Source organism: Pan paniscus, chromosome 12 (assembly GCF_029289425.2).
Source record: "Pan paniscus chromosome 12, NHGRI_mPanPan1-v2.0_pri, whole genome shotgun sequence".
In the NCBI taxonomy this organism is placed as follows: Eukaryota; Metazoa; Chordata; class Mammalia; order Primates; family Hominidae; genus Pan; species Pan paniscus.
The window spans coordinates 53,406,214-53,429,815 of NC_073261.2; the positions used below are offsets into that span (position 1 = coordinate 53,406,214).

The following is a 23,602-nucleotide window of genomic DNA, read 5'->3' on the forward strand; positions in this document are numbered from 1 at the left end:
AGCCTCTGCATACGGCAGGTGCTCAATAAAGGCCAACCAATGTACACAGTCAACAGAAGAGATTGCAGGTCATGTGCCATCTGTGCAGGCTGTAAGAATTGCCGGTTTCAAGGGAGGAGCCTGGGGAGGGGGCAGGTACCATCATTCTGAGATGACTTTTAGGGTTTTCTCTGTTTTTTTTCCATTCAGGCAGCTTCAGAATTGTCCTGGAGGGGCTGGATGAGGGGAAGGAGGCTGGGTTTTCACTTCCTTTCATGCTTCATCTTTCATCTCAGTGGTTTTGTGTTTGAACCAAAGCTGTCCTGCTCGCCCCATGTTTAATGTTTGGAGATTACAGGGAGAGAGTGAGATGCCACTGTGAGTCAGGGCTGGTCCACTACCACCTCCAGATCCACACTCTCTCTTCTGTTTGTCTCCCCTATGCATACACACACAAAATGGGGGCTGGAGACATTTCAGCTGTCCCCACTTTCCCCTGACTTGGCATGGGCACAGGTGCAGAGGCTGACATTTTGTGTGAGCTCAGCCAGCACCCAGAAATCCCATGGAGACCCTACATTCTGCCCCTCCTTTTATGCCCGGAGAAGCCAAGGTGGGGTTGGGGTGGCAATGGCTCAAGTCCCCAGAGTGAGCTGGTAGCTCCTGACTTTAGCAGGATGCTCGTCTCCTGGACCACATTCCTGTAACTTTGCCTTTCTGGGAGTGGCGGTGGTGGTGGTATGGTGGACAGCGTCATCAGAGGGCTAGGATTGATGCCTTTCAGGGCAGAAAACCCCACTATCCTCTCAACGGTTTTCTTAGGTCTCCTGGGAACCGAAAGCCTGGCAGCCCCAAGGGCATGGGGGATGCATAGCCTCCCTAAGGCCACTAGAGGGCATGTCACTAACACAGAGGCCAGGTGGCTGCTTCCCAAGGCTACCCTGGGGGACCCTTCTGGGCCCTGAGCCCTGGGCGCCTGGGGCTGAGGCGGGAGAGATATGGAGCCAGAATTGGAACCCAAGCCCGACGGCCCCAAACCCAGGCTCCCATCCCCTCCTGGTCATGCCCTGCTAACCAGATCTCCTTTACCTTGGATTCAGCTTCCTAATTCTGTCTGTCACTGACTGGTGAAAACAAGGGTTTCTCAGTGTCAGCAATGTTGACATATTTGGGGGCCAGATGATCCTTTGGTGGGGGGACTGTCCTGTGCCTTGCGAGATGTTTAGCAGCACCTCTGGCCTCTATCCACCAGATGCCTGCAGCAACCCCTGACCCCTAGATCACAATCACTGAAAATGCCCTCAAACATGGCCAAATGCCCCACAGAACCGCTCCTGGCAGAGAGCGGCTGTTTAGGGCAGGTGAGCATGCCTGTTGTGGGGCAGGAGAGCCCGGGACACAGAGGGACTGCCCATGGTTTCCACTGCACTGAGCGTCGGTGGAAGCAGGAGAGATGCTCGAAGATGGCGTGTGTGCTCTAAATACATTTTAGAACTGTATTTGGCCTCCTGCTTTTCTTCTCCAAAGACTGCAGAGTCTCTCGGTCTTCCCCTGTTTATTCCACCTCCCCATTTTAATGAAACAGGCGACTGAGGCCCCAGGGGTCTCAAGCCACACCTCACCCACAGAACCCTGTGCCCCAGCTGTGAGCACCTTGGACCACTCGTTGGCTCAGGCCCCAGGAGCATCTGTGGTCTCCCTCCCACTCCGCCTGCCCACTAGGCCCCGCCACCCTCCAGCTCCCCAAACCCTGGTGGCCCCCCCCCACTGGAAGGAGGGGGAAGCAGCAGGTGTTGATGCTAATCAGCGTTCACAGCCCAGAACTGCAGTCGCTCCCAGGCTCACACACTCCCCAAAATTAAACACTCATTATACAAAATTAATTGACATTAATTAGCAAAAATTAAAACTTTAAACACAGCAAGGCGCTTTGGGGGGAGGAGTGAAGCAGGCAGACTCCGCATTTGTCACCCCCCACTCCCCACCTGCCCACCCCTCCCAGGTCCCCCCACTTCCATCCTGCAGCGGGGCTGGGAGAGTTCAGGCGGGGTCAACACCCACACTGCACTGGGCCATGGGGCCTGGCCCAGTCATGTGAGTCCCAGGATGGGGGAGCAGAAAGAGGATCCCTGAGCTAGTTGCCAGCTAATGGGTGGCCCCAGACTTCAACAACCAGTGCTTCACTAAGGAGCCGGGAACCCTCCCCTTAGCCCAGGTTCCCAAGATCTCAGATGGCAGAGGGGCCTAGCCAAAGGCAGGCACTCAGCCATAGGAAGCAAGAATGGACAAGGTCTGCCTTTAACTCAGCCCGCTGCTCCTGCCCCAACCCTCTTGCCCCCTGAGTATTCAGAGGCAGAGGTACTGTAGCCTTTCTGCTCTGTCCCACTCTGCTGTGTGACCTCAGATAAGTCACTCCTCTTCTCTGAGCCTCAGTCTTCCATCCATATGATGAAGGGGTGGTGCTGGGTGAACACTGAGGTTTCTGCCTCTCTGGCACCTGCTGTCAGGGAGGCAAATTTCTGGGAACTTGATTTGCTCAGAGACAGGAGGGGCTGGATGTGGGACCGACAGTTTAAGAGGATAGGGCAGCGCAAGGGCCCCAGTGATGGTGGAACATCAGGCCTCGGGGTCAGGGGGGATGCGACTTCAGGTCAGACAGCCCTCCCAGATGGACATCCACTTTGCCTGCCTAGTGGGCTTGCCCTGGAGGAGAGGAAAGCAGCCCCTCGGTAAGTGGCCGCTCTCTGAGGCCAGAACGGGTGTCCTCCCTGATACCTGTTCTTTTCCATTTTCGCTTACCAGGTTCCCAAGGGCCCCCAGATCCCTCACCAGGCTGATAGGCAGATGGACAACAGAACCACCCCTTCCCTAACCTTTGCCCGTGCATTTGAACACAGAACCCCAAGGCTTGAATAGGAAGGAGTGTAGTGACCTCCCTCCAGGTGGAATGCCATCTTCCTCCTCATCCTGCTCTCTGCATCCCCTCTCTCTGCAGCCAGTGCCAATATCTGCAATGTGGTCCTGATGCGGTACGGGGAGCTGGAGGAAGGGATTGATGTCCTGGACAGCGATGGCAACCTCGTGGGCTCCTCCAAGATTGCAGCCCGACACGTGGGTCTGGGGGTTCGCAGGGTTGGGGAGGCCAGCAACAGGGAGGGGAGTGGTTTTCCTTTAGCGTGTGTCTTCCACAGGCTTCTATCCAGGGTACCCTTATTTTGGCATCTTGATGTCTCCTCCTCACCCCACCCCCACCTCCAATCTGCATGAGTCTGGGCCTCTGGCCTCCCGCCTGTTCCCCTGGACATGGTCTCACTGCTGTGAAAAGTCCCTGTCTCTTGTTGCAGCCCCTCAGGACCCAGCTTCTTGCTTGTCTCACCCAGAGGAGGTGTTAATTGGTGAGGGCAGAGGAGACTCCCTCAGAGCTCTCTTCCCCTTGCCTCTGCCCAGGGCCCTATCTCCCGGGCCTTCACATCCTCTTGGGTAAGCCGAGGAAGCCTGGAAGGCCAGTGGTTTGTGGTTCTGGGTTAATAGGCACTTCTGCAGGTGAGAGCTCACCAGGGAGTGAGTGCCGTGAGGTCAAGGGATTTGAGGCTTGCAGAGGTTTGGAGAATATTTTGTTACAAGACCTTCTTTCGCCACTGGTTTCATAGGCTCAGCCACTCTAGCAATTGCAGTTTAAAAAATGAAAACACAGGCTGGTCACAGTAGCTCACGGCTGTAATTCTAGCACTTTGGGAGGCCAAAGTGGGTGGATTGCCTGAGGTCAGGAGTTCGAGACCAGCCTGGCCAACATGGCAAAACCCTGTCTCTACTAAAAATGCAAAAATTAGCCAGGCGTGGTGGCGGGCACCTAAAATCCCAGCTACTCAGGAGGCATAGGCAGGAGAATTGCTTGAACCCGGGGGGTAGAAGTTGCAGTGAGCCGAGATCACATCACTGCACTCCAGCCTGGGTGAAACAGCGAAACTCCGTCTCAAAAAAAAAAAACGCAGTCCATGAGTCCATGTGTACATCTCCCTCTGCTTTCCCAGCCTTTGTCCTGATGGTGGTTAGTGGCTCGTCTTGCTGCCCCCTGGGCTCTGGCCTCTGTGCTGGGCATGGGGTAGGATGGGTGCTGGGGGGGAGCCGTGAAGTAGTGGAGCATGCATCCCTGCTCCAGCCACTGTCCTTATCAGCTCCCACCAGGGCCCCCAAGCCTTACCCCAGTCATGAGGTCTTCTCAATCAGACTTTAGTCTGGGAAGAGCTCTCTCCAAGTCAGTGCCCCTCCAAGGTTTTTAGGGCAAGGGGCTGGGGGTGTCATGCCGACATTGCATCCTCTGCTCCCTGCACTGGCACTGGACCCTCCTGTCATTCCCATACCTGTTCCGGAGACTGGAGGGGCCTCTCCCAGGCCTTCCTGAGGCTGACCATGAAGAGCCCAGGTTCCTGGGAGAAATGTTCAGCCCTGAGCCCATCATGAGAGGGGATTTAGTCTCAGTTTCCTACCTGTCCCCAACCTCCCATTCCAGCCCTGTTCTTTTCCCCAGCCCCCCTGAGGGAGGACAGCCATGCCATGATAACTCCTGTCAGTGTCACACAGCAAGGAAACCCAAGTGGCCCCTGGCTTCCTTCAGCCTGGCTTGCTTAGGTCTTTGCTGTCCGGGGAAGGACTCCAGGCATCTGTGGGCTGTGAGCTGCTCCTGGAGCCTCCTCTGAGGGCTGAAGCTTGTGGGGCTAAAGGAATTTACCACAGTGGCTGTCGGAGCTCAGAATTGCCACTGAGCTGTGTTCTGGCAAGGACACTCCCACCCCAGGAATCCCTTGGGAGGCCCTGGAGCAAGGCCCCAAGCAGACCCCGAGGGAAAACCTGCAGACTCCCAGCTGAAGCATGCTTCCCTTACAGAACCAACTTCTTATCACTGAGAAAGACTCATCCAGAGCCAAGAGACACAAGATCTTGCAAATCTTTGTCTTTAAGAGATGTTTAAAAAAAAAAAAAAAAAAAAAAGTAGGCCGGGCACGGTGTCTCACACCTGTAATCCCAGCATTTTGGAGGCTGAGGGGGGTGGATCACCTGACGTCAGGAGTTTAAGACCAGCCTGGCCAACATGGCAAAACCCTATCTCTACTAAAAAATGCAAAAATTAGCTGGGTGTGGTGGGGCACGCCTGTAATCCCAGCTACTCGGGAGGCTGAGGCTGGAGAATTGCTTGAACCCAGGAGGTGGAGGTTGCAGTGAGATGAGATCATGCCACTGCACTCCAGCCTGGGCAACAGAGCAAGACCTCCATCTAAAAAACAAACAAACAAAAAAACACCAACAACAAAAAAAAGTAAATTCCAGAAGCTCGGTCCTCCTTTGGCTCCATGAGCCCCACTGGCTCAACAGGCCCTAGCTGACTATGCTGGCCTTGCTTTTAGAGCTGCTCCCCAGCCCCTGTGCACACTGAGTATGGGAGGTTTTGCCCACCACCCCCGAGGTAGTCAGCCACCTCCCTGAGCACTGCCCCTTCCTGGGGCTGCCTGAGTGTTCCCCACGTGTGGCAGGTGATGGGAATCTGCTCTTCTCAAATGTGTGTGGTAAGAAGAACACTGGAAGCCAGGCACGGTGGTTCACACCTGTAATCCCAGTACTTTGGGATGCTGAGGTGGGCGGATCACCTGAGGTCAGGAGTTCGAGACCAGCCTGGCCAACATGGCGAAACCCCATCCCATCCCTACTAAAAATACAAAAATTAGCCAGGTATGGTGGTGCGCACCTGTAATCCCAGCTACTCGGGAGGCTGAGACAGGAGAATCATTTGAACCTGGGAGGCGGAGGTTGAAGTGAGCTGAGATCACACCACTGCACTCCAGCCTGGGGGACAGAGCAAGACTCTGTCTCAAAAAAAAGAAAGAAAGAAAGAGAGAGAGAGGAAAGAAAGAAAGAGAGAGGAAAGAAAAAAGGAAGGAAAGAAAGAGGGAGGGAGGGAAGGAGGAAGGTAGGAAGGAAAAAGGAGACCAGTGGCTTTTTTTGTTGTTTGGAATGCAGCTTCCTGAGAAATCCCATGAATAAGGCCATTCAGACACACATGCGTTGTGGTGGCACACACCTAGGGCTCTGGGTGGTGTGCTGTCCTGTCACCAGCTGTCAGGCCCCTCTCACACAGCCTCTGCCTGCCCCTCAGGCCCTGCTGGAGACGGCGCTGACGCGAGTGGTCCTGCCCATGCCCATCCTGGTGCTACCCCCGATCGTCATGTCCATGCTGGAGAAGTGAGTTGGGGCAGCCAGGATGGAGAGGCCACCGTGGGGGAGGAGGGGGAGAGGGAGGGGGAACCGGCTGGCCCAGGCAAGCGATGAGGGGGTGGCAGGAAGCCCGCCCCAGTTTGTGTAGAGGGTGGAAGGTGTCTTGCTCCATCTTGGACTTTCCAGGTAGTGCCACAGAATCACTCTGTGAGAATTCTTGGACTTTTACTATGCAGGACCCTGGGCTAGGTGCCACGAGGGATACCAGGATAACAGCGCTGGCCCTCCCCTGAGGAGCTGGCAGTTCTGGTGTGTGTGTGTGTGTGTGTGTGTGTGTTTTCATGTGTGCTCACATGCTCTCAGTGAATAGTATGTACAGCACCATTTGTGAAGGCAGAGTCTGAGGATTCAGGTAGGAAGACTAGATTTGGGTAGGCATCTGCTGTGGGGCAAATCACCACCTTACTGAGCCTCAGTTTCTCTGCTTGTAAAATACAAATAGTAATAGCCTCCTGCCTCCCTCAGAGGGATGTTCTAAGCACTCATATCTGTCATGACTGTGAAGAAATGAGGGAGCATAGTAACAGTAGTGGAGTGATTCTATTAATGAATGAGTGCGAAACTGAAGGGGCGGACTGAAACTCCGCTGGAAGGAAAGGCTGCGCAGAGAGGGCGGGCCCTGGGAGAAGGCAGGGGGCAGGGGAGTGTCCCGTAGGTGGAGGGGGCCTGGAGGTACAGACCCCTGGCTTGTCAGTTGACAGTGAGGAGACCCTACCCTATGGGGACACCTCAAGACAGCAGCTGGAATTGGGGGCGTGTGGTATAAGGACAGGGATGGGGGTACTCCATCTGGGGTTCTGGGGCAAAGGATTCTTCCCTCTTTGGGGACTTTCTTATTCCCACAGTATGAATTATAATAACAAGTGACATTTATTAAGCACTTGTATATCCCAGTCCTCTCTCAGTCAGGCCTCTGCCCGAATGCCACCTCCTCAAAGAGGCCCTCCCTGACCACCCCATCAGAATTCACCATTTCTTATTATTTCCTCTCCCTTGAAGTCCTTTATTTTTCTTACGGCCCTTATCCATATCTGAGATTGTTCCTCTAGTTATGTATTTTCTGTCTGCTCTACTAGAATGTCATCTCCATGAGGCACGTCCATCCTTTTGTTCACTGCCCTGCCCAGCATCTAGCACAGTTCCTGCCACACAATAGATGCTCAGTAAGTGTTTGTTGAAAGGATGAATGAGTGAGTGAATGCATTCTCTCATTTCACCTTCAGGACAGCATAATAAGGTAAGTATAATATCCTCATTCTACAGCTGAGGAGAGGAAGGCAAAGACAGGCTATGTCATCCACTTACGGTCATGTACTAGGAAATAGCAGAGCCAGCGGTGGCTCAGGAGTGCGGCTGCAAAGCTTAGTCTCTTCAAGCTACACTGGCTGCCTCTTGCATATTCAGGTCATAACCCTCAATCAGCCTGTGTTTGAGTCCTGCCCTGTGTGGAAATGGGAAGAGTAGATTTGGGGTCTGATCTCAGGAAGCCTGTGTGTTTATAAGGGTGGTGGGCAAGACCTGTACCCAGGTCAGCTGCAGGTGAGAGCAGGCAGTGTGTGAACTTGGCCAAGGTGACCTTGAGAAGAGGAAGCACTGTGGGCCTGGCAGCAAGAAGGGCTGGTCCCCAGAGAGGGGCTGCGGCCGACCCAGAGAGCAGGATAGAATTTTTGTGGAAAGGCGGGCTTTCTGGGCAGGGTGCAGGCCTGTGGTATAGACACTGAGGTGTCCAGCCTGGCCAAAGTGAAGTGCGCTCATGGGTCCAGCTGATGAGGGGTCCTGTGTGCCCAGCTGAGGTGAGCCCTCTCTCACCCTAGAAGAGGGCGGAGGCTCTGGGGGTACCTGAGCATGGGCATGGCATGGTGAGCACTGGGATTAAGAAAATTCGTATGGTATGGAAGTTTGCAACAGACAAAAATAAACAGGGCAGGCTCTTTTGTGCCCCTGACTCTCGTATACGTAGCCCCTTCGTGAACTGAGGTTGTCCCTGAATACCAGTGACTGCAAGTACACACAGGGAGCAAGCGGGGCAGGTGAGGAAGGTGGTTCTGTCCTTGAGATTGCTGAGTCTTGAACCTTGGAATTCTGAAGCTGGTTCAGTGAGCAGTGCTTACTCTGTTACTTGCACCACAAGTCCAGTGAGGTAGAACACTCGCACAAGTCAAGCGAAGCAACTTTATTACTCACAGATAGGCCTCGGGGACAATGGACGCCTACCACTCAAGGCAAGCTGGTGCCCCACGGCTCGAGAAAGCTGCCCAGGGAGGATGGAGTCTCGTCCACCCACGTACCACATCACACTGCAACTGAGGGAGCCTGGGAGCGCTCCACCCTGGGGTTTCCACCCTGGGGGACATCAGCTTACTGTGCTAAAGTGTTGCAGGACATCCTGTTCCAGAAGAGGTAGGAACATGAGCCCAGGCTGTCTCAGACAGGCCCTCCTTATCTCAAGATGTTGCATTCCCAACACATCCTACAGCTATCCTGAGAACTACAAGAAGGCGGGGGGCGGGGTGTGAAGCTGGGTCAGCCATGCTCATCCAGGGACCTGTCCTGCAAGAATTTGCTGGGGAAAAACATGCTCTGCGATGCCTTCCCAGTTGGCAGAGATGTTTGCAGAAAGTGGAATGATGGTTAGTGTCCCATTAACTTGGGGGCTTAAACTTGGCTTTGGGAGTCATGGGGAAACAGGAAAAGTTTCCTTGTCCCCCTCAAAGGGAGTGCAATGGGGATGTGGCTTGCTTCTTCCGGGCCCTGCCGCTCAAACCTCTAGGGGAGCATACAGATGGGCAGGCTGTGGGGCTCCGACCCCACGGCAGTGTCTAGGGGTGAATGTTTATAGCTGATGCCCCAGTGGGTGTATGTTACAGGGTACTTTTTTAGTTTAGCCATCCATAAGTGGCTTGTATTAGTCAGCTCAGTTAGACCCCTGCCTTATCGCGAGGACAGAGGGCTTTCTGTATCCCGGGGTTCTTGCCTTGGTGTACTGGAAGAATCGGATCACATGTGGGCTTGGAGAATGAGTGCAAGGTTTCATTGAGTGGAAGTAGCTCTCAGCAGATAGGGGAGCCAGAAGGGAGATTGGTTTTCCCCTGGAGTCGGGCTGCTTGGTGGCCCAGGCTCTCCTCCGACTGCCCCAGCCAAACTCCGCATCATTCTGCCCGAGGGTGGCCTGCCGGCGTCTGTCAATGTGCCCTTCCGCCAGCGTGCTCCCCTCAACGTCCTCTTGCTGTCCAGCCGCTTGTGTGTTCCTCCACTGATGTGCTCCTCTGGATGTCCAGCTGCCTGTGTGTTTGCCTGCTAGGGTCTCAGGGATTTTTAGGTACAGGATCAGGGGGTGTGGCAGGCCAGGGTGGTCTTGGGGAATGCAACATTTGGGCAGGAAAACAAAAATGCCTGTCCTCACTTAGGTCCGTGGGCACAGGCCTGGGGGTGGAGCCCTAGCCAGAGACCGTGCCCTTCCCTTCCCCCCTTCCGTATCCATGGCAAGTGGGTTGATTATTCTGGGACTGAACCTGTCCAGCCTGGGACCTGCCTAGTGTCTGGGTGCCACATACTCTCACATCTCAGGCTCCAAAGGAGCCCCTCTGATAAGGTGATGAGAGGTCAGAGTTTGGTGCTCCTGGCAGCCTCATGTTTCATTGGTCCTTCCCTGAAGTTCTTTGGAGGGTCCCTGGGGAAAAGAAAAGTTCAGCCCAGGTTCCCCCAGGAAGATGAAGATGAATAAGACCCAGTTTGTGCCTTGAAGGCTTGCTAATCTCACATGTACTCTGGAAGTGCAGGACTGTGTGGTAGGGAGGCAGGGCAGTGTAGCAGAGTGAGCTGAGGCTCTGGTAGGAAAACAAAATCTAGGTTCCTGCTCCACCTCTTTCTGCCAGTCTGATGTGGCTGTGGAGCCTCCCTCAGCCTCAATTTCCCACCTGGAAAATGAGGACACTGCCCCTTCATCACCTTGTTTGTTGGGGCTTTGCATTTTGCACCATCCAGCAGCTCTTTTGCTCTTTGCAGGGTCCGTGCCACGCACCCCATAGCCTTTGGGTGCAGGGGCACTAGTGCAGGGCTTCCGCTGAGGAGGCTGACAAGGAAGGCAGCCCCCACCCTTGGGGAGCCCCTGTTGGGTGAGGGAGTCAGGACAGCCAAGGAAAAAAGACAAAAGAACACTTACAAAGCAGCCTATGTGCAAATTAATGGAGTGCAAACTAAAACTGCGCTCCAAGTGCTGAAGGAATGCACAGCAATGAGGGGGACAAGCTGTTGTGTGGCGGCCGTGGCTGGGACCTGCCTTGCTTTGCCTCTGGCCTCGGTTGATACTTTCAGAGCCAAGGTCCCTGGGCTTCCTACTGGGAAGAGAAAGGTGGGAGCTCAGCATGCTCAGTTGGCCTTGACTCTGAGACGGAAAGGAAAAGAATCTCAAGTCAGAAGCAGAGGAGCGTCCATCCCCAGTCCAGAGCACTGGGCTGCCTCTGGGGGGTGCAGTCCACTGGGTGCCATCCTTCCCTCTCCACCACCCTCCAGCTCCCCTGAGTGCTCCAGGGGTTCACACTTGACACCCTCCCTGCAGCACCAACCATGCTGAGGAGGAAGCTAGGCCCAGGGGTGGGATCACAGGTTCCTGTGCTGGATCAGGAGTGCTCTAGCTGGCTCAGCCCCAGCCCAGCCTCCCTGGCACTGGAATGAAGGGCCAGCAGGGAGACCAGGCTGGGTCTGAGTTGGCTCTGCGCCCAGGCCACAGCCCTGAGTCCGCTCCCCCAGCTTCCTTTACTCCCTGGGCTCCAGGTCTTTCCTTTCTCCCAGGCATTCGCACATCTCTCCATCTGCATATTTTAACTCCCCCAGCTGCCTTTCCCATCCCTCCTTGCCATTTCCTCCCCCCTCCCTTCCCCTCGTCCTACTGTGTTCGTTCTCAGGCCTGCTCTGGGCTGGGGCTTCCGAGGCTCCTGTTTCAGCCTCAGGCCTGACTCCTTCCTGAGCTGGGAGCCCAGGCCTCGGACTTCTTGGACCTCTTTCCCACTGAGTACTTCAGCCAGCCACCCTGAGAGAGGAGCCTTGGTCACAGCCCCACAGAAAGGGGGTCTGTCTAGTGTCCCCACCAGCAGGTCCCAAGGACTGAGCCCATGGCCTGATCTTCACCTGCTGGGGGTAGCGTCTCTCTTTTTCTCACCCTTCACTGCTCTCAGGGCTGTGGGCAGGGACCCTCGGGGCTGTGCTTCCAGGGACTCCACACCCTCTAGTCACTGCCACTGGAACAGGAGGGCAGCCCCATCCTTCCACAGCCTCCTCCAAGCAGGGGCTCCAGACTCTGTATGAAGCTTGGAGAATGAGCCTTGTATCCCCCGCCCCTCCTTATCTTGCTTGAGAAGTTCATCTCAGGGCCCTCTCAGCCTTACTCCCAGCCCCTTCATGACCCCTAAGGAAGCCCAGGCGGGCATGGGCTAGCATGGAGTAGAGAGAGAGGGTGGGGGTGCTGGATGGGGATTGGAGGATCAGAGGGGTTTGGGCTTGATTTAGGCACCTTGGTCCTACTGCTCAATCCTGTGGAAACTCCCCTTTCCAATAGCTTAATTCAGGCCAGATTTAGCAGCTGGACAAACCTTGCGGTCTGGGCCTGTGGGAAGGGCTGGAAGACAGGTGGGCTACCAGGATCCTACCTTCCCGCAGGTAACATGAGCAATAACAACAGCAATAATGACACATAATTTCTGAGCACTTACTGTGTGCCAGGCCAGGGCTCACCCTTTTACTTGCATAGGATTTGCAAGTAATGGGATCTTTATTAATACCTGAGCAGGAACATCCAGGGCCAGGGTTTATCAGAAGTGTGGTCTGGGATCACCATTTTAGACTCATGGAGGGTTAAAATGCACATTTCCAGGTCTAGTGCCCACTGAATCAGGCTTTCATGGTTGTAAGCAACCCTTGGGCATTTGCATTTTTAACCAGTTGCCCAGTCCAGCTGATGCACTTTAACTTTTGAAAACTACTCCCAATTTTGCTGTCTTCTCAGGGCCAGTTGCTGTTGGGATTCTTGTCTCAAGAGGTGACAGTATATGAGGTTTACTGCCCACCACATTGGGGCTCTGCCCCTAGGAGGGCCCCTTACCTGCCTGTGGCATGGTCAGCCCTGCTGGGGGCGGCGGATAAGAGCCTGGATTATTTCCCCTTCACACCAGGAGCCTGTCACTTGGAGGCTAACAGTTACTGAGGTCAGATTTAGTGCCTGCCCAACACCCCCTGGCAAATAGTCTAGTCATCCCAGGCCTCCCCAGGTGGAATGCTGTGGTCCCCGCTGAAGGGCCTGCTGTATTGAGCAAAACAGGAAGCTCCAATGAACACAGTGCAGGCACATTGGCCAGCTGGTATGTCCCCACGCTGTCTGGGGAGCCTGGGCCCCAGAGGGAGGTTTATCATGCCCCCTCCCCTGCCCAGGAAACCAGCTCCGAAGCCAGCCATGGGAAGAGGGTGCCAGCTGTGTTGTGTTGGTGATGAAGCTGGCACAGGGGACCAGCTGGGGTGACAGCACCCTCAGGGAGCCAGGGGTCCAGGCAGCAGCTCTGACAGCCTCCTGCAGACTTGGCCTTGGACGAGTCATTGCACCCTCTGTTGCCCTTGGGTTGAAATTGACAAGGTGGCCAGTGGGGTGTCTTCTGTTCTCACACATAGAGGAGGATCACCCCCTCCTGGCTGGCGTGTGCCCATATGTATGTGCTTTGTCATCTCCCCTGAACTTGGCACCTACTCTGGTTTCTTTGCTGTTTAATTACGTGCTGCCCTCAAGAGCGATCTTACGTTCCTATGTGTCTCCCCAGGAACAGGGGCCGACAGTCTCTTCGAGTGGCTCTCCCACATAGGGCCTTCTTGGCACGGGGCTGGACGCGTGGCGGGTGGGTGCCCCGAAAGTACTCATTCGTGACCTGAGTAATTGAGGTTTCAGCCAGCAACGTCCTTCAAGACATTGGGATAGGGGTCTATACCCGCTGGGATAAGGGTACCTATCGGGAAAAGGTCCCAAAGACAGAACTCTGCTATATCTGTTTAGCTGCACACTGGCACTGCCCCGGAACCACGCTTCCTGGGCCCAGAGACAGAGTGGGACCCAGCATGGTGGCTGGCAGCCAGCCCACCCCACCTTCGGGTCTCATGGGGCTCCCTCCTCTCTCCCTCACAGGACGGCTCTCCTGCAGGCACGCCCCCGGCTGCTCCTCCCTGTGCAAAGCCTCGTGTGCCTGGCAGCCTTCGGCCTGGCCCTGCCGCTGGCCATCAGCCTCTTCCCGCAAATGTCAGAGGTCAGTGGGGAGGGGCTCAAGGGCAGGGCAGGGGGTGCTGTTTGGTGATTTCTGAACAAATACTCATACCATGCCGACTCCTTAGCGCCATGCTAGGCGCTGGGGCTAGAACCGTGAATGAGGCTGGCCCAGGCTCTGGCCCTCAGAGTGAGGGTCACGCAGTCAACAGGGTGATTAAACAGAGGCCAGCAGATGAGGAGCCAGGAGCGTTAGGGTGGGAGAAGCTCCACTGGGTGTGGAAGGAGACAGCAGACCAAACTGAGCCTAGAGGGAAGTGACATTTCACTGGGACTGGGAGCGTGGCTGGAGTTGGCCAGATGAAAAGGGGTGGCGGGGGGAGATGTGAGGTCCGCGGACACCTGGTGTGAAGGTTCTGAGAGGTGAGGCAGCACACGCCATGTCCAAGAGCTGACCAAAGTCTGCAGCGCAACCAGGGAGTGCAGCAAGGTGATGTGGCCTGGGAATGAGGGGCTGGGCTGGGTGGTGTTGGGAACTTGGAAGCCAGAACAGAGAGGGTGAATGTCCTCCTAAGGGCTGTGCAGGGCAGACCACAGATGCCTGATTCTGAGTGGCCCCTGTGCTGCCGCGTGGGGCTGGGTTAGAGTTCCAGAGAAGGAACCATCAGGAGCCTGTGGCGGGCATCCAGTGAGCGGTGATGGCGGCTTGGACCAGGCTGTTGGCAGTGGGCATGGAGAGAAGTGGGTCCCTAAAGAGGGAGTCAGGAGGCGGCTTCTTCGGGATTCGATGAAGAGCTGTATGTGGTGGGAGGGAACGGGAGCCAGAGGATGTGCGCTGGCTTTCTGGTTTTGAACAACCAGGCAGATGTAGGTGCTTAATGAGATGGAGCCAGGCGGGGGCAGGTTCGAGGGAGGGCAGTGGGTCAGTTGGATGGACACGCGGGGTTGAGGAGCCTGTGGGATGTTGGCTCTGGGTCTGGAATGAGGAGAGACGCCTGGGCTGGAGGGATAGAAGTAGAGCCTACCAGCATGACAACAGTGCTGGAATCGAGGGTGGTGGGTGAGGCCTCCACCCTGGCGGGGTCCAAAGACAAGCAGCCAGGGTGGTGAGGGCAGATCCGGGCCATGTGTGATCAGGGTGGGGGGGGGCATCCACAGGGTCAGACCCTCCTGAGAGGTCACACTCCATGAGATTACAGAGTATCCATTAGTGTCTCAGGCAACGTAGCCAAACCCTGTCCCCAGAGAAGGGATCCAGGTGACAGGTGAGGGGAAAGAATGAGAAAGACAGGTCCACAGTTGCAACAAGATGTGGGATCAGGAGGGGCTTTTATTTATGTATTTGTCCTTGTTTTAAATGGGAGAGACAGGGGCTTGCGTAAATGCAGTAGAGAAGGCACCAGGAGAGATGTCGAGGACGCTGACAGGACGATTTTGGGAAAGTCCATGAAGAGGAGGGGGGACCAGAGCACAGACGGGATCAGCCTTGGCACGGGGAGACCCCTCCCCACTTCAGTAGGTGGAAGAGGAGTGGGGTGGGAGGAAAATGCTGCTGGGGGTAGGGTTCAGGGGTAGGAAAATTGAAGAAGTTGTTCCAGTGGCTCCTGTGTTCTTGTGACTGAGCAGACAGGAGAGAGTAGGGTGGGGAAGGGGCAGGAAGTCAGAGGTCTGAGGACACAGAGAAGGGGTGAGACATCCAGGGGAGAATGAGAGGTGAGGAGGCTGAGCAGCACGTGGTCTGGGGGTGCAGCCGGGCCTGTTCACCAGCAGGTGCTATGGGCCAGTACAGGGAGGGCCACAGATCCTTTCTTCTGGGGTTTTGTCAGGTTGGGGGTGAGGGGGGCTGAGAGATGGGTGACAGCACGGAGGAGCAGAGGACCACGGGATCCACGCTGGGTTGGAGTGAAGGTGGGAGCTAAGCTGAGGGGAAGGCGCAGACCCAAGAGGGCCCAGGAGGTGTCTGCATTGAGCTCACAAGAAGGCGAGGGCTGTGGCCAGAAAGCGGCGCTTCTGAATCTGTGATTTCACCATGGACCTGCTTCAGGCAGGACCCCAAGAGAGGTGGAGGAGAGGTGAGGGCTCCTGGAGACAAGTCGGGGAAGTGAAAACAAGAGGCCGGGGCTGTTGGGGCTGCGAGGGCTGGAGACCCAGGCTCTTAGAGCAGGAGGAGGGGGTGACCCGCCTTAGGCCCTGGAAGGTGAGAAGTGGGGTGGCTTCCTTCCAGAGCCCCAGAGTTTGAGGAGGAGACTCTGCGGGAGTGGGGCTCCCGTCTTGGGGGACACCATTCAACGCGCACCAAGATTAGAGCCAGCAGGACCTCATCTCATGCCCACAGCGGCCAGCCTTGTCATGGGTGCTGGGATGCTCCTTCCCCCACCTCTCACCCTGGGAAACCTGCAGCCTGGGACTCCAAATGGAGCCATGGGCTCTGGGTTGTCTAGGAGCCCTGAAGAGGGAAGGGTGGGTATTTCTCAGTGGTCTCTGACATCCCTGTCCCAGCCCAGCACTCCCTGAAGCCATTGCATCTGTCTGTGCAATCAGCCTGAGCCCAGGGTCCTAGGCCAGGGCCAGAGTCACCCATGTGTTTATAGGTACCTCTGTGCTTCTAGTAGCTGTCATAACTCCACCTGCCTGCACAGAGAAGGGACCCAGGGCAAAGAAAATACTGATGCAGAATCAGAGACCCTCCCAGTTAGAAGGATTTTCAAGGTCATCCAGTTTACCTTGCTACTGACTTTGCTGGGGAAATGGTGGCCCAGAAAAGCCATGGGACCAGCCCAAGGTTGCAGAAGTCAGGTGCTGATAGGAGAGGAAACACCAGAGGTCCACACTCCAAGTCCAGGCCCCTAGGAAGTGCTACACCTGATCGTTTCCTGTGGCTGAGTTTCTCTCCCTAGTCAACCACCTTACCTACCTTGGGACAGCCAGGAGAAGAGGGAGCTGGGGGCTGCACTGTGGTGGGTGGTAGGAAACGGTCTAGAAGAGCTGTAGGTCTTTGGCAGGTGTTCCTCTGGGGCATATAATGGGGAGATGGCTACCATTCACCCACCCAGGCCTCCAGCTCTGGCTGCAAAGCAGTGATGGAAAGTGAGCCACCCTGGTCTCACAGCTGCTGCAGGTCAAAGCCCAGGCTCCCCTCTCCCCACATGCCTACTTCAAATAGACATGGGAGTTAGTTCTTCTGCATATTTAACCAAAGTCCCTCTTATTGCAATCCAAGCCTCTTTCTCTAGATTGGGAAGAAGATAGTCATTGCATGTTAAGTCTTTGTCCTCTGGGAAGGGAGGGTACAGGCATGATTTTCAGAGCTCCCTCCTCAGCTATGTGGATCCCAACAAGATGCAGGCTAGCCTGGGCATTATGGGGTGTTTTGAGCCCTGTTTGGGACCCATGGCACCAAAGCCTTCAGCCAACTTGCCGAGAGGGCCTTGTTTCCGCATTCACTCTCCCAATTAATTCTCCCTAACAAGGTGCTTCTTCTGCCATACAGGGATCATGTCTCACATCCCAGAAGCCAGTGGGATTTGCCACAATAAGTCTGGACTTGCTTGGGCTGACCCAGCCTTGCCAAAAGCCACCAAGGTTGTCAACAGAAGTAATCACTGGAACACCAATTAACTAATCAGGGGACTCGGAGGTAGAATTTAGGAACTAGTTCCTAGAATGGCTGGCCTGCAGTGATTGTTGTGGAGTTTCCAACTCACTAACCCCAGAGATTGAGGCAAGGACTTCAATCCTTCCTTCAGTTCCTGGGGGAGAGTTTTATCTGCTCTTTTCAAATTAGTAGTTCTGCTTATTAAAATGGTACTGAGGGTCAAACTGCAAATAATAATAATGGCTACCATTTGCCAGATATCTATTGGACCAGGCAGCATGCTGGGAGCTCGGTGTACCTTACTGTATTAAGTCTTCCTAATGCCCCTTAAGTCTAAAACATTGAACATAAAGAGATGATTCCTAGACAGTCAGATGGCTCTGGGGAGAGAGTTTGGCTGGAGATACGGAACCTTCAGTGTATGGGGGGGAGTTGAAGCTGAGAAAGGGGATGTGGTCCACTATAGGAGGAAGAAAAACCATCAAGAAGGGGAAGAAGCAGCCAAGGGCACAGGGAGAACCCAGATGGAGTAACTTCATGGAAGCTGAGGACTTGGGCGATTCAAAGAGGAGGGGCTGTCTCCAGAGTGGGTGAGTGCAGAGAGGACTAGGAGTGGAGGAGACTTAGGTGGCATAGCTAGACATGGCAGTCTAGGAGGCAACATGGTATTCAGTTTCTTCTTTGTTCAGATGATTGAGCTCAAAGATGGGGAACTGTGGGAGAACAGCAAAGAAACTGTGAGATGGAGGTTGGGGGGCTTGGAGAGAGGGCAATGATGGGGAAGGAATGCCCAGAGCCCAAGGCGGGAAGGCATGGCCTCTATGGAGTCCCTGGGTCCAGTGAGTAGAGGGGGCTACCTGGCTGTGGTGGAGAAATGGGGGCCTGGATCCTGAGAATTCTCCAAGGTAGGTACCAATATTCCTTGTTTACCAATGAGGAAACTGAGGCACATTAAGGTTAAGTACGTTGTCCAAGATCCAAAGTTGTTGACGATGGAGCAGGCTTTGTACCCAGGCAGAAGAATTCTGTGACCCTCCCCAGCCCACCCACACCTCACTATAGAAAGAGGAGGCCCACTTCTGGGCTCCAAATTGCTTGCTACTAATTTATCAGCAGGAACATCCCAGTGCCCTCACCCAGCCCTCCTCCCCTCCACAGGAAATCTGCGTTTTCACAGGGACCTTTTGGAATCAGTGTTTATGTCTTTTCCAACCCAGAGCTGAGGAAGGGGCTGGGCAGTGGAGGGGCTGGAGGGAGGCTAAAGGGCCAACAGGTAGGGCAGGGAACCTCCTGTCGTGAGAACTGGGGAACAGGTCCTGGGCTCCCTTCTGGACCCCAGTCCTCTTGCCCATGCAGGGAGTACAGGGTCTGCCCTGGTGGATCTGGTGGATCTGGAGGTTACTGCTGTAGGCCTGCCCCACCAGCCTGTCCCCAAACATGGATGGGCCCATCACACCCAGAATCTGCTCTCTGCCCCCTGGAGCCTGGGCACTTTCCCATTTTTCTTGTTACCAGGATGGCCACATAGGACCCCTGTGGTCTCAGTGAATCTCCCTGCTGGTGGTGGAGACAAAACTCAATAAACAAGAACTGTCAGGTGACAGCACAGGTCATGATGGACCTAAAGCAGAGGCTGCGCGGCAGCTTGCCGGGGCTGCTATAGGTGGGGCTGGTGCTGGGTGCCTCCCTTGTGGTAGGGCCAGATTGTGGTGGCCTTTCTGGCCCTTTGGTGATTGGGGCTCTGGATTCCAGGCAAATGGGGTCCTCTGTGTCCTCCCCACTGCAACACAGACATACACTGGGACCTCAGGTTCCCTGAGGGAGATGTGCAGGGTCCAGTGTCCAGGAACACAGACTTGGCTACCACAAGAGGCTGTAGTGGGTGGTGGCAAATGTCCCTCTAACTCTGACAGCCGGTGTTCCCTACCTGGGAGCACTTCCAATCCTGTTTAATGAACCTCATGTCTCTCTGGAGCAAGAAGCAGTACCTTGGCCAAGGCCCCTCCCCACATCCCTGCCTCTGTTTCTGCTTCAACCTTTCTTTGTGCCTCTTTCTCCCTTCCTTGATTCCTCTCGGGCTCTCCCCCACCGCAGTCCCCTCTCTTTTCCTCACTCTTCCCCTGGGAGCTCGGGGGCTGGGGAACGGGGCTGCACGTACAAGCCGGAGCCATTGTTCAACAATCTGTTTTTGTCTTCATCTTGTTGGCAGGCGGCAGGAGAGGAGCAAAAGGTTAATGAGGCACTGTGCAGCGGGATTACTGCGTGAACGGGCGGGCGGCGGGCGGGCGAGCCAGCCGTGGTGACAGGGAACTAATTAGGAGCAGTTTAACAGGAGGAAAAAGTGAAATCTCCTCTTCACCAACTGTCAATAATTAGCTGATTTGGTGAGGTTGAAATGTGTCCACAGAAGGTGGGGCTTGTCTGTGGATGAGTGAGGTACGGGGAGCGGGGAGCAGCCAGGAGCTCGAACCCATCCCTAGGTGATGTTGGGGTGGAGGGGCCGTCCCGTGGCCCCAAGGCCTGCCCTCTGCCCCTCTGGCTGGCATCCCTCTACCTCAACTCTCCATATGACCTTGGGTCTTAACCTCAAAGACCTCAGTTTCCCCAGCTGGAAGATGAGGTGTTGGAACTAAGTTTCTTCCTGTAAGAACCAAGTTTCTCCCAGTAGGATTAGGGAAGTGAAAACTCAAGACAGGGCCCTGGTGCTAGACAGTGGACTGAGTGAGTCCACTTGAGTTACATGCTGCCCCTCAGGTGCCCAGCCTGCAGCAAGGGTGTGCCCTCTGGGAGCCACCCTCTGGGTCTGGGCATGGCAAGTGGGCAGGGCCTTAGCCTTCCTGGGAACGTGTCTTATGGCCCTAGACCCTCACTGGCTCCTTTGTCCTCCCTGCAGCTGTGGGGGCTGGGGTGGGGATGAGAGATTGGGTAGTGTGCTTCCTGGCTGGGGCTGCGGGCAGGGGAGAGGGCCCTGGGGCGCCCTTGTAGGGGCTGACGGCTATGAGCGTGTGTCTCTTCCCTGCCTCAGCTGTTGCAGGGGCCCCTGGGGGCAGGAGTGAGGTTCACTGGCCAGGAGGCTTGTTTCCTGTGGGCCTGTTCCCTCCTGGCTGTCTTGTTGGTTTGTTGGCATCTGCCGTCTGCCTTCCCTGAAGCCTCAGCAGAGAACTGACCTCCCCCGGTACCCCCACCACCTGTTCCTGCCCCTTCTAGCTTTTGCCAAGCACCTCAACTAGAAGAAAAGACAGCCTAAGAGTCTCCCAGGGCCAGGGCTTCCTGCTCTGAGCCTCCCATGTCAGCCCTGGGAACTCCCCATGTCCCTCCCTCTCAGCTGAGCCCCTACTCACCTCAGCTCTAGAGGGTTCTGGGGATTAGAAGCCATGTTCTGAGGAAGTCTAAAGCCTTCCCCCCATGTCCTCAGCCCCAGTTATGAGCCTTGTCTCGTCCTGGCCTCAGAGGGTGGCTCTTACAGGCCACACCCATGTGGTAGACGAGGCAGGAAGGCCAACCTCAGCCACCCCATACTCCTTCCTGCCTCCCCACTTACAGCTTTCAGGGTTAAGAAACAGAGAGGCATACCCTCCCTGTATGGGCAAAAATGTGGGTACCCTCAGTGGGTACCAGAACCTCCACTGTCTCTACCCTCTTACCAGCCCTGATGAAAATGGTGGTTTTGATGAACCAGCCTGGCTAAACAGCTGTGAGCCACCAGAAGCAAAGTACCCCCAGCTTATCTTTCTTTGAGAAAGTATTTGGACCCCCAACCAAGAATGGAGAAGATCTGGGAATAAGCTGGAATGTGAGTCCACATTCAAGCTGGTCTAGAAATGGCTCCTCCTCCAGGAAGTCCTCCCTGATCTTCCCCACTAAGATCTGTCTCACCTCACCTGTGTAGGCTCTGGTGGTGTGTTTTCTGTGTTCCATCTTCCCCCTTAGGACAGTAGACCTTTCTCCCTTCCATGACACAAGGTGTCCCTGTGGCAGAGAACTGGTGCCCTTTATCAACACCTAGTACAGAGCGTGGCTCATCTGGGTTCACCTTGACTTTGTTGGTCCCTGCTTCTCCCACTCTTCTAGGGTTGATGCGAGGCCAGAGACAATGTCTAGGGCACATTGCATCCCTCCTGAGTCTACAGCAGCATTCAGCGTCTCCCAGAGCAGGGGCCTCCTTCCCTCCAGTCTCAAATCCATCTCCTACTTTGCTTGGAGATGTTTGTTTGGGGTTTTTCTCATTTACTGGTTTAATCAGTCCCTACTGAACTCTAAAGTGGGCTATTTTTGCCGTCAGAAATCTGCTGCCTCCCCGCCCGCTGCTTTCTTGGAGTTTGCCCACAGGACCCCCCAGGAGGGATGGATGGGAATGGCAAAGCCGCTCAGAGCCCAGGAACGCCAACGCCACCTGTCATTTTGCCTGTTCCCCACACCCCCACCCCAAACCTGCGCGTGCACACAGGCTCACACACATACACGTGCACGCAAGAACATGTACACATGCCCGGGTGGCAGGCCTCGGTGGGGCTGCCTGACAGCCTTTCCCCCACAGTTCTTTTTTCCAGGACCTTCCAGGACACCTAGCTGAATCCAGGATAGGGAGGGAGAAGGCTTGGTTGTGCAGAGCTTCCATTAAAGGCATTAATACATGCAAAGTGGAACATGCCTGGCCTGCAGCAAGGCTCAGCCCTGTGAGCTGAGTGAGCAGGGCTGGGGCTGAGTGTGGGGACCCTGGGTCCTGTCCTCTTTACACAGCATCACGCAGGTTTTCTAAGCCTCCAAAGGGCCATCCTATCCATTTTGTGATATAATCCTCATCGTGGCACCAGGAGATCTTAGAAAATCTTCCCAGCATACATGTGGGGAAACTGAGGCCTCAAAGCTTAGAAGACAGAGGACAGAGAATGATTCTGAGATTGGTCCACCAGAGGGCACCCAGGAATGGTGCAAAGCTCCAAAATGGTAGGGGGCGGGGTGTGGTCTGAGCACTTGCTGGGAACACATAGCACAGGGGAGCTGGAAAAGTGTAAGACAGGATTCTTGCCCACGAGGCACTTCAGTGTCACTTAACTCAGCTGTTACTGAGGACCTACCGTGCACAAGGCACAGGGATACCGAGCTGCCTGGAGCAGCTCACAGTGGGGTGGGGCAGGGGACTACTGTAGTCACCCCTGTTTAGAGTGCAAATGAGCCTGTGCCTGGGGATGGGATGGAGATAAAAGCATGTGCTGGGGACACAGAGGCAGCAGCAATGGATTTGGTCTAAGAATATCAAGGGAGGCTTCCTGGAGGAGGCAGCCTTAGAGGGTCAGGATATAGCCTGGACTTAGGACTCAAAGCGTATACTTAGAATGTACAGAAAATGGACAGCAGTTGATGGGTGAAGAAGCTGGAAAAAGTCCCAGAAGGCCTGGAGTGTCCAGCTGAGGGTTCTTTCACTGAGAAGGTAGTGGGAGCCCAGAGCCAGCACCAGAGGCCTAACTCAGGGGTCCAGGGGTCTAGGCTTAGGCCTCAACTGCTCCCCAGCCCCAGCCTAATGCCTCTGCTCTCCAAAGACACTCAAGATAGCTCTCCCAAAGAGGGGGCCTGTATGTGTGTGTGTCGGAACAGGACATGGGGCCTGCCCAGCCCTGGTGAGAAAGGATGGGATGTTGTGCCCAGTGGACAAAGCGGTCCCAGGCCTGGCAGAGGCCTCAGGCACACAGGGTCAGCCAGGTGCCTGCTTGGGCTTTGGGCCCTGCGTCAATGTCGCCACCTTCTGCAGACCCTCAGAAGCCCAGACCTCTGCCCAGGAGCAGGTGGTGGCTTTGAGCTATGTCACAGGGTCACACCGAACACCCCACCCCCCCAGCCCCATGCCTTTGAAAAGGAGGCAGAAAAGCCATCAGAAGAAAGGCCAGCAGGAGGAAGTTCTTTGTAGTAGGTAAAAGCCCCCGAGAATGGGGCACAGGCAGGGGATCCAGTTTCCTGTTTATGTCTCCGCACCTTAGCTCCAGGTTCAAATATGTAAACTATCTGCTGGCCTGGCTGCAGGTGTGTGTGTGCTCCCAGGCTGTAGAGGCAGAGGTGGCCCCAAATGCATTCCTGACTCTAGCCCCCCACCCACAGTGAGGCAGGAGACAGACAAATAGCTCAAGGTTAACCCTTCCCACACCACAAGGGAAGGTGCTTGGCTATTCTAGCTGGGCCTTAGGGTGCCCGGGAGGCTGGGGAGACGCTGGATAGGATGCTCCATGTCTGGGGTTATCTCCTGGAGGGGCAGCAAGGTCTGAGCGGGGTTGGGAGGATGGGGTGGCACTCTGATACGGAGAGGGGCAGATCCCGAGGAGGCTGGCTGGGAGCTGGTGTGCAGGTTCTGCCTGGGAGTCAGGGAGCGCTAGCAGGGCGGCACTGCTTCCTTCATGGCAGGGCAGGGTGATCCTGGCAGCCCACTTCTGTGGCGGGGGCGACCATCAGCCAGTGCTTCATGGTCCCTGCAGCCCCTGCCCTCCAGGGCTTTGGCTTTCCATCCCAGACACCCCCTCCCTCAGGAGCCCCTG

The 23,602-nt window shown here is 55.4% G+C and overlaps 2 protein-coding genes across 21 annotated transcripts in view; one reads left to right on the plus strand and one right to left on the minus strand.

Annotated features, from left to right (window-relative positions):
* The window catches only part of SFXN5 (sideroflexin 5), a 130,125-nt gene that overhangs the window by 97,528 nt on the left and 8,995 nt on the right, over positions 1–23,602 (plus strand). For 10 of the 20 annotated variants that reach the window (XM_003808191.5, XM_063594849.1, XM_063594852.1 and 7 more), the window contains 3 exons: positions 2,975–3,090; positions 6,128–6,213; positions 13,409–13,526. In XM_003808191.5, coding sequence (XP_003808239.1) covers positions 2,975–3,090; positions 6,128–6,213; positions 13,409–13,526 — 320 coding nt within the window. Of the gene's footprint in view, positions 1–2,974; positions 3,091–6,127; positions 6,214–7,322; positions 8,647–13,408; positions 13,527–23,602 lie in introns of those variants that run through there. The other 10 variants (XR_010109256.1, XR_004669919.4, XR_010109254.1 and 7 more) reach the window with 5 other exon arrangements.
* EMX1 (empty spiracles homeobox 1) overlaps positions 1–23,602 on the minus strand; it is a 63,736-nt gene that overhangs the window by 6,174 nt on the left and 33,960 nt on the right. The window lies entirely within an intron of this gene.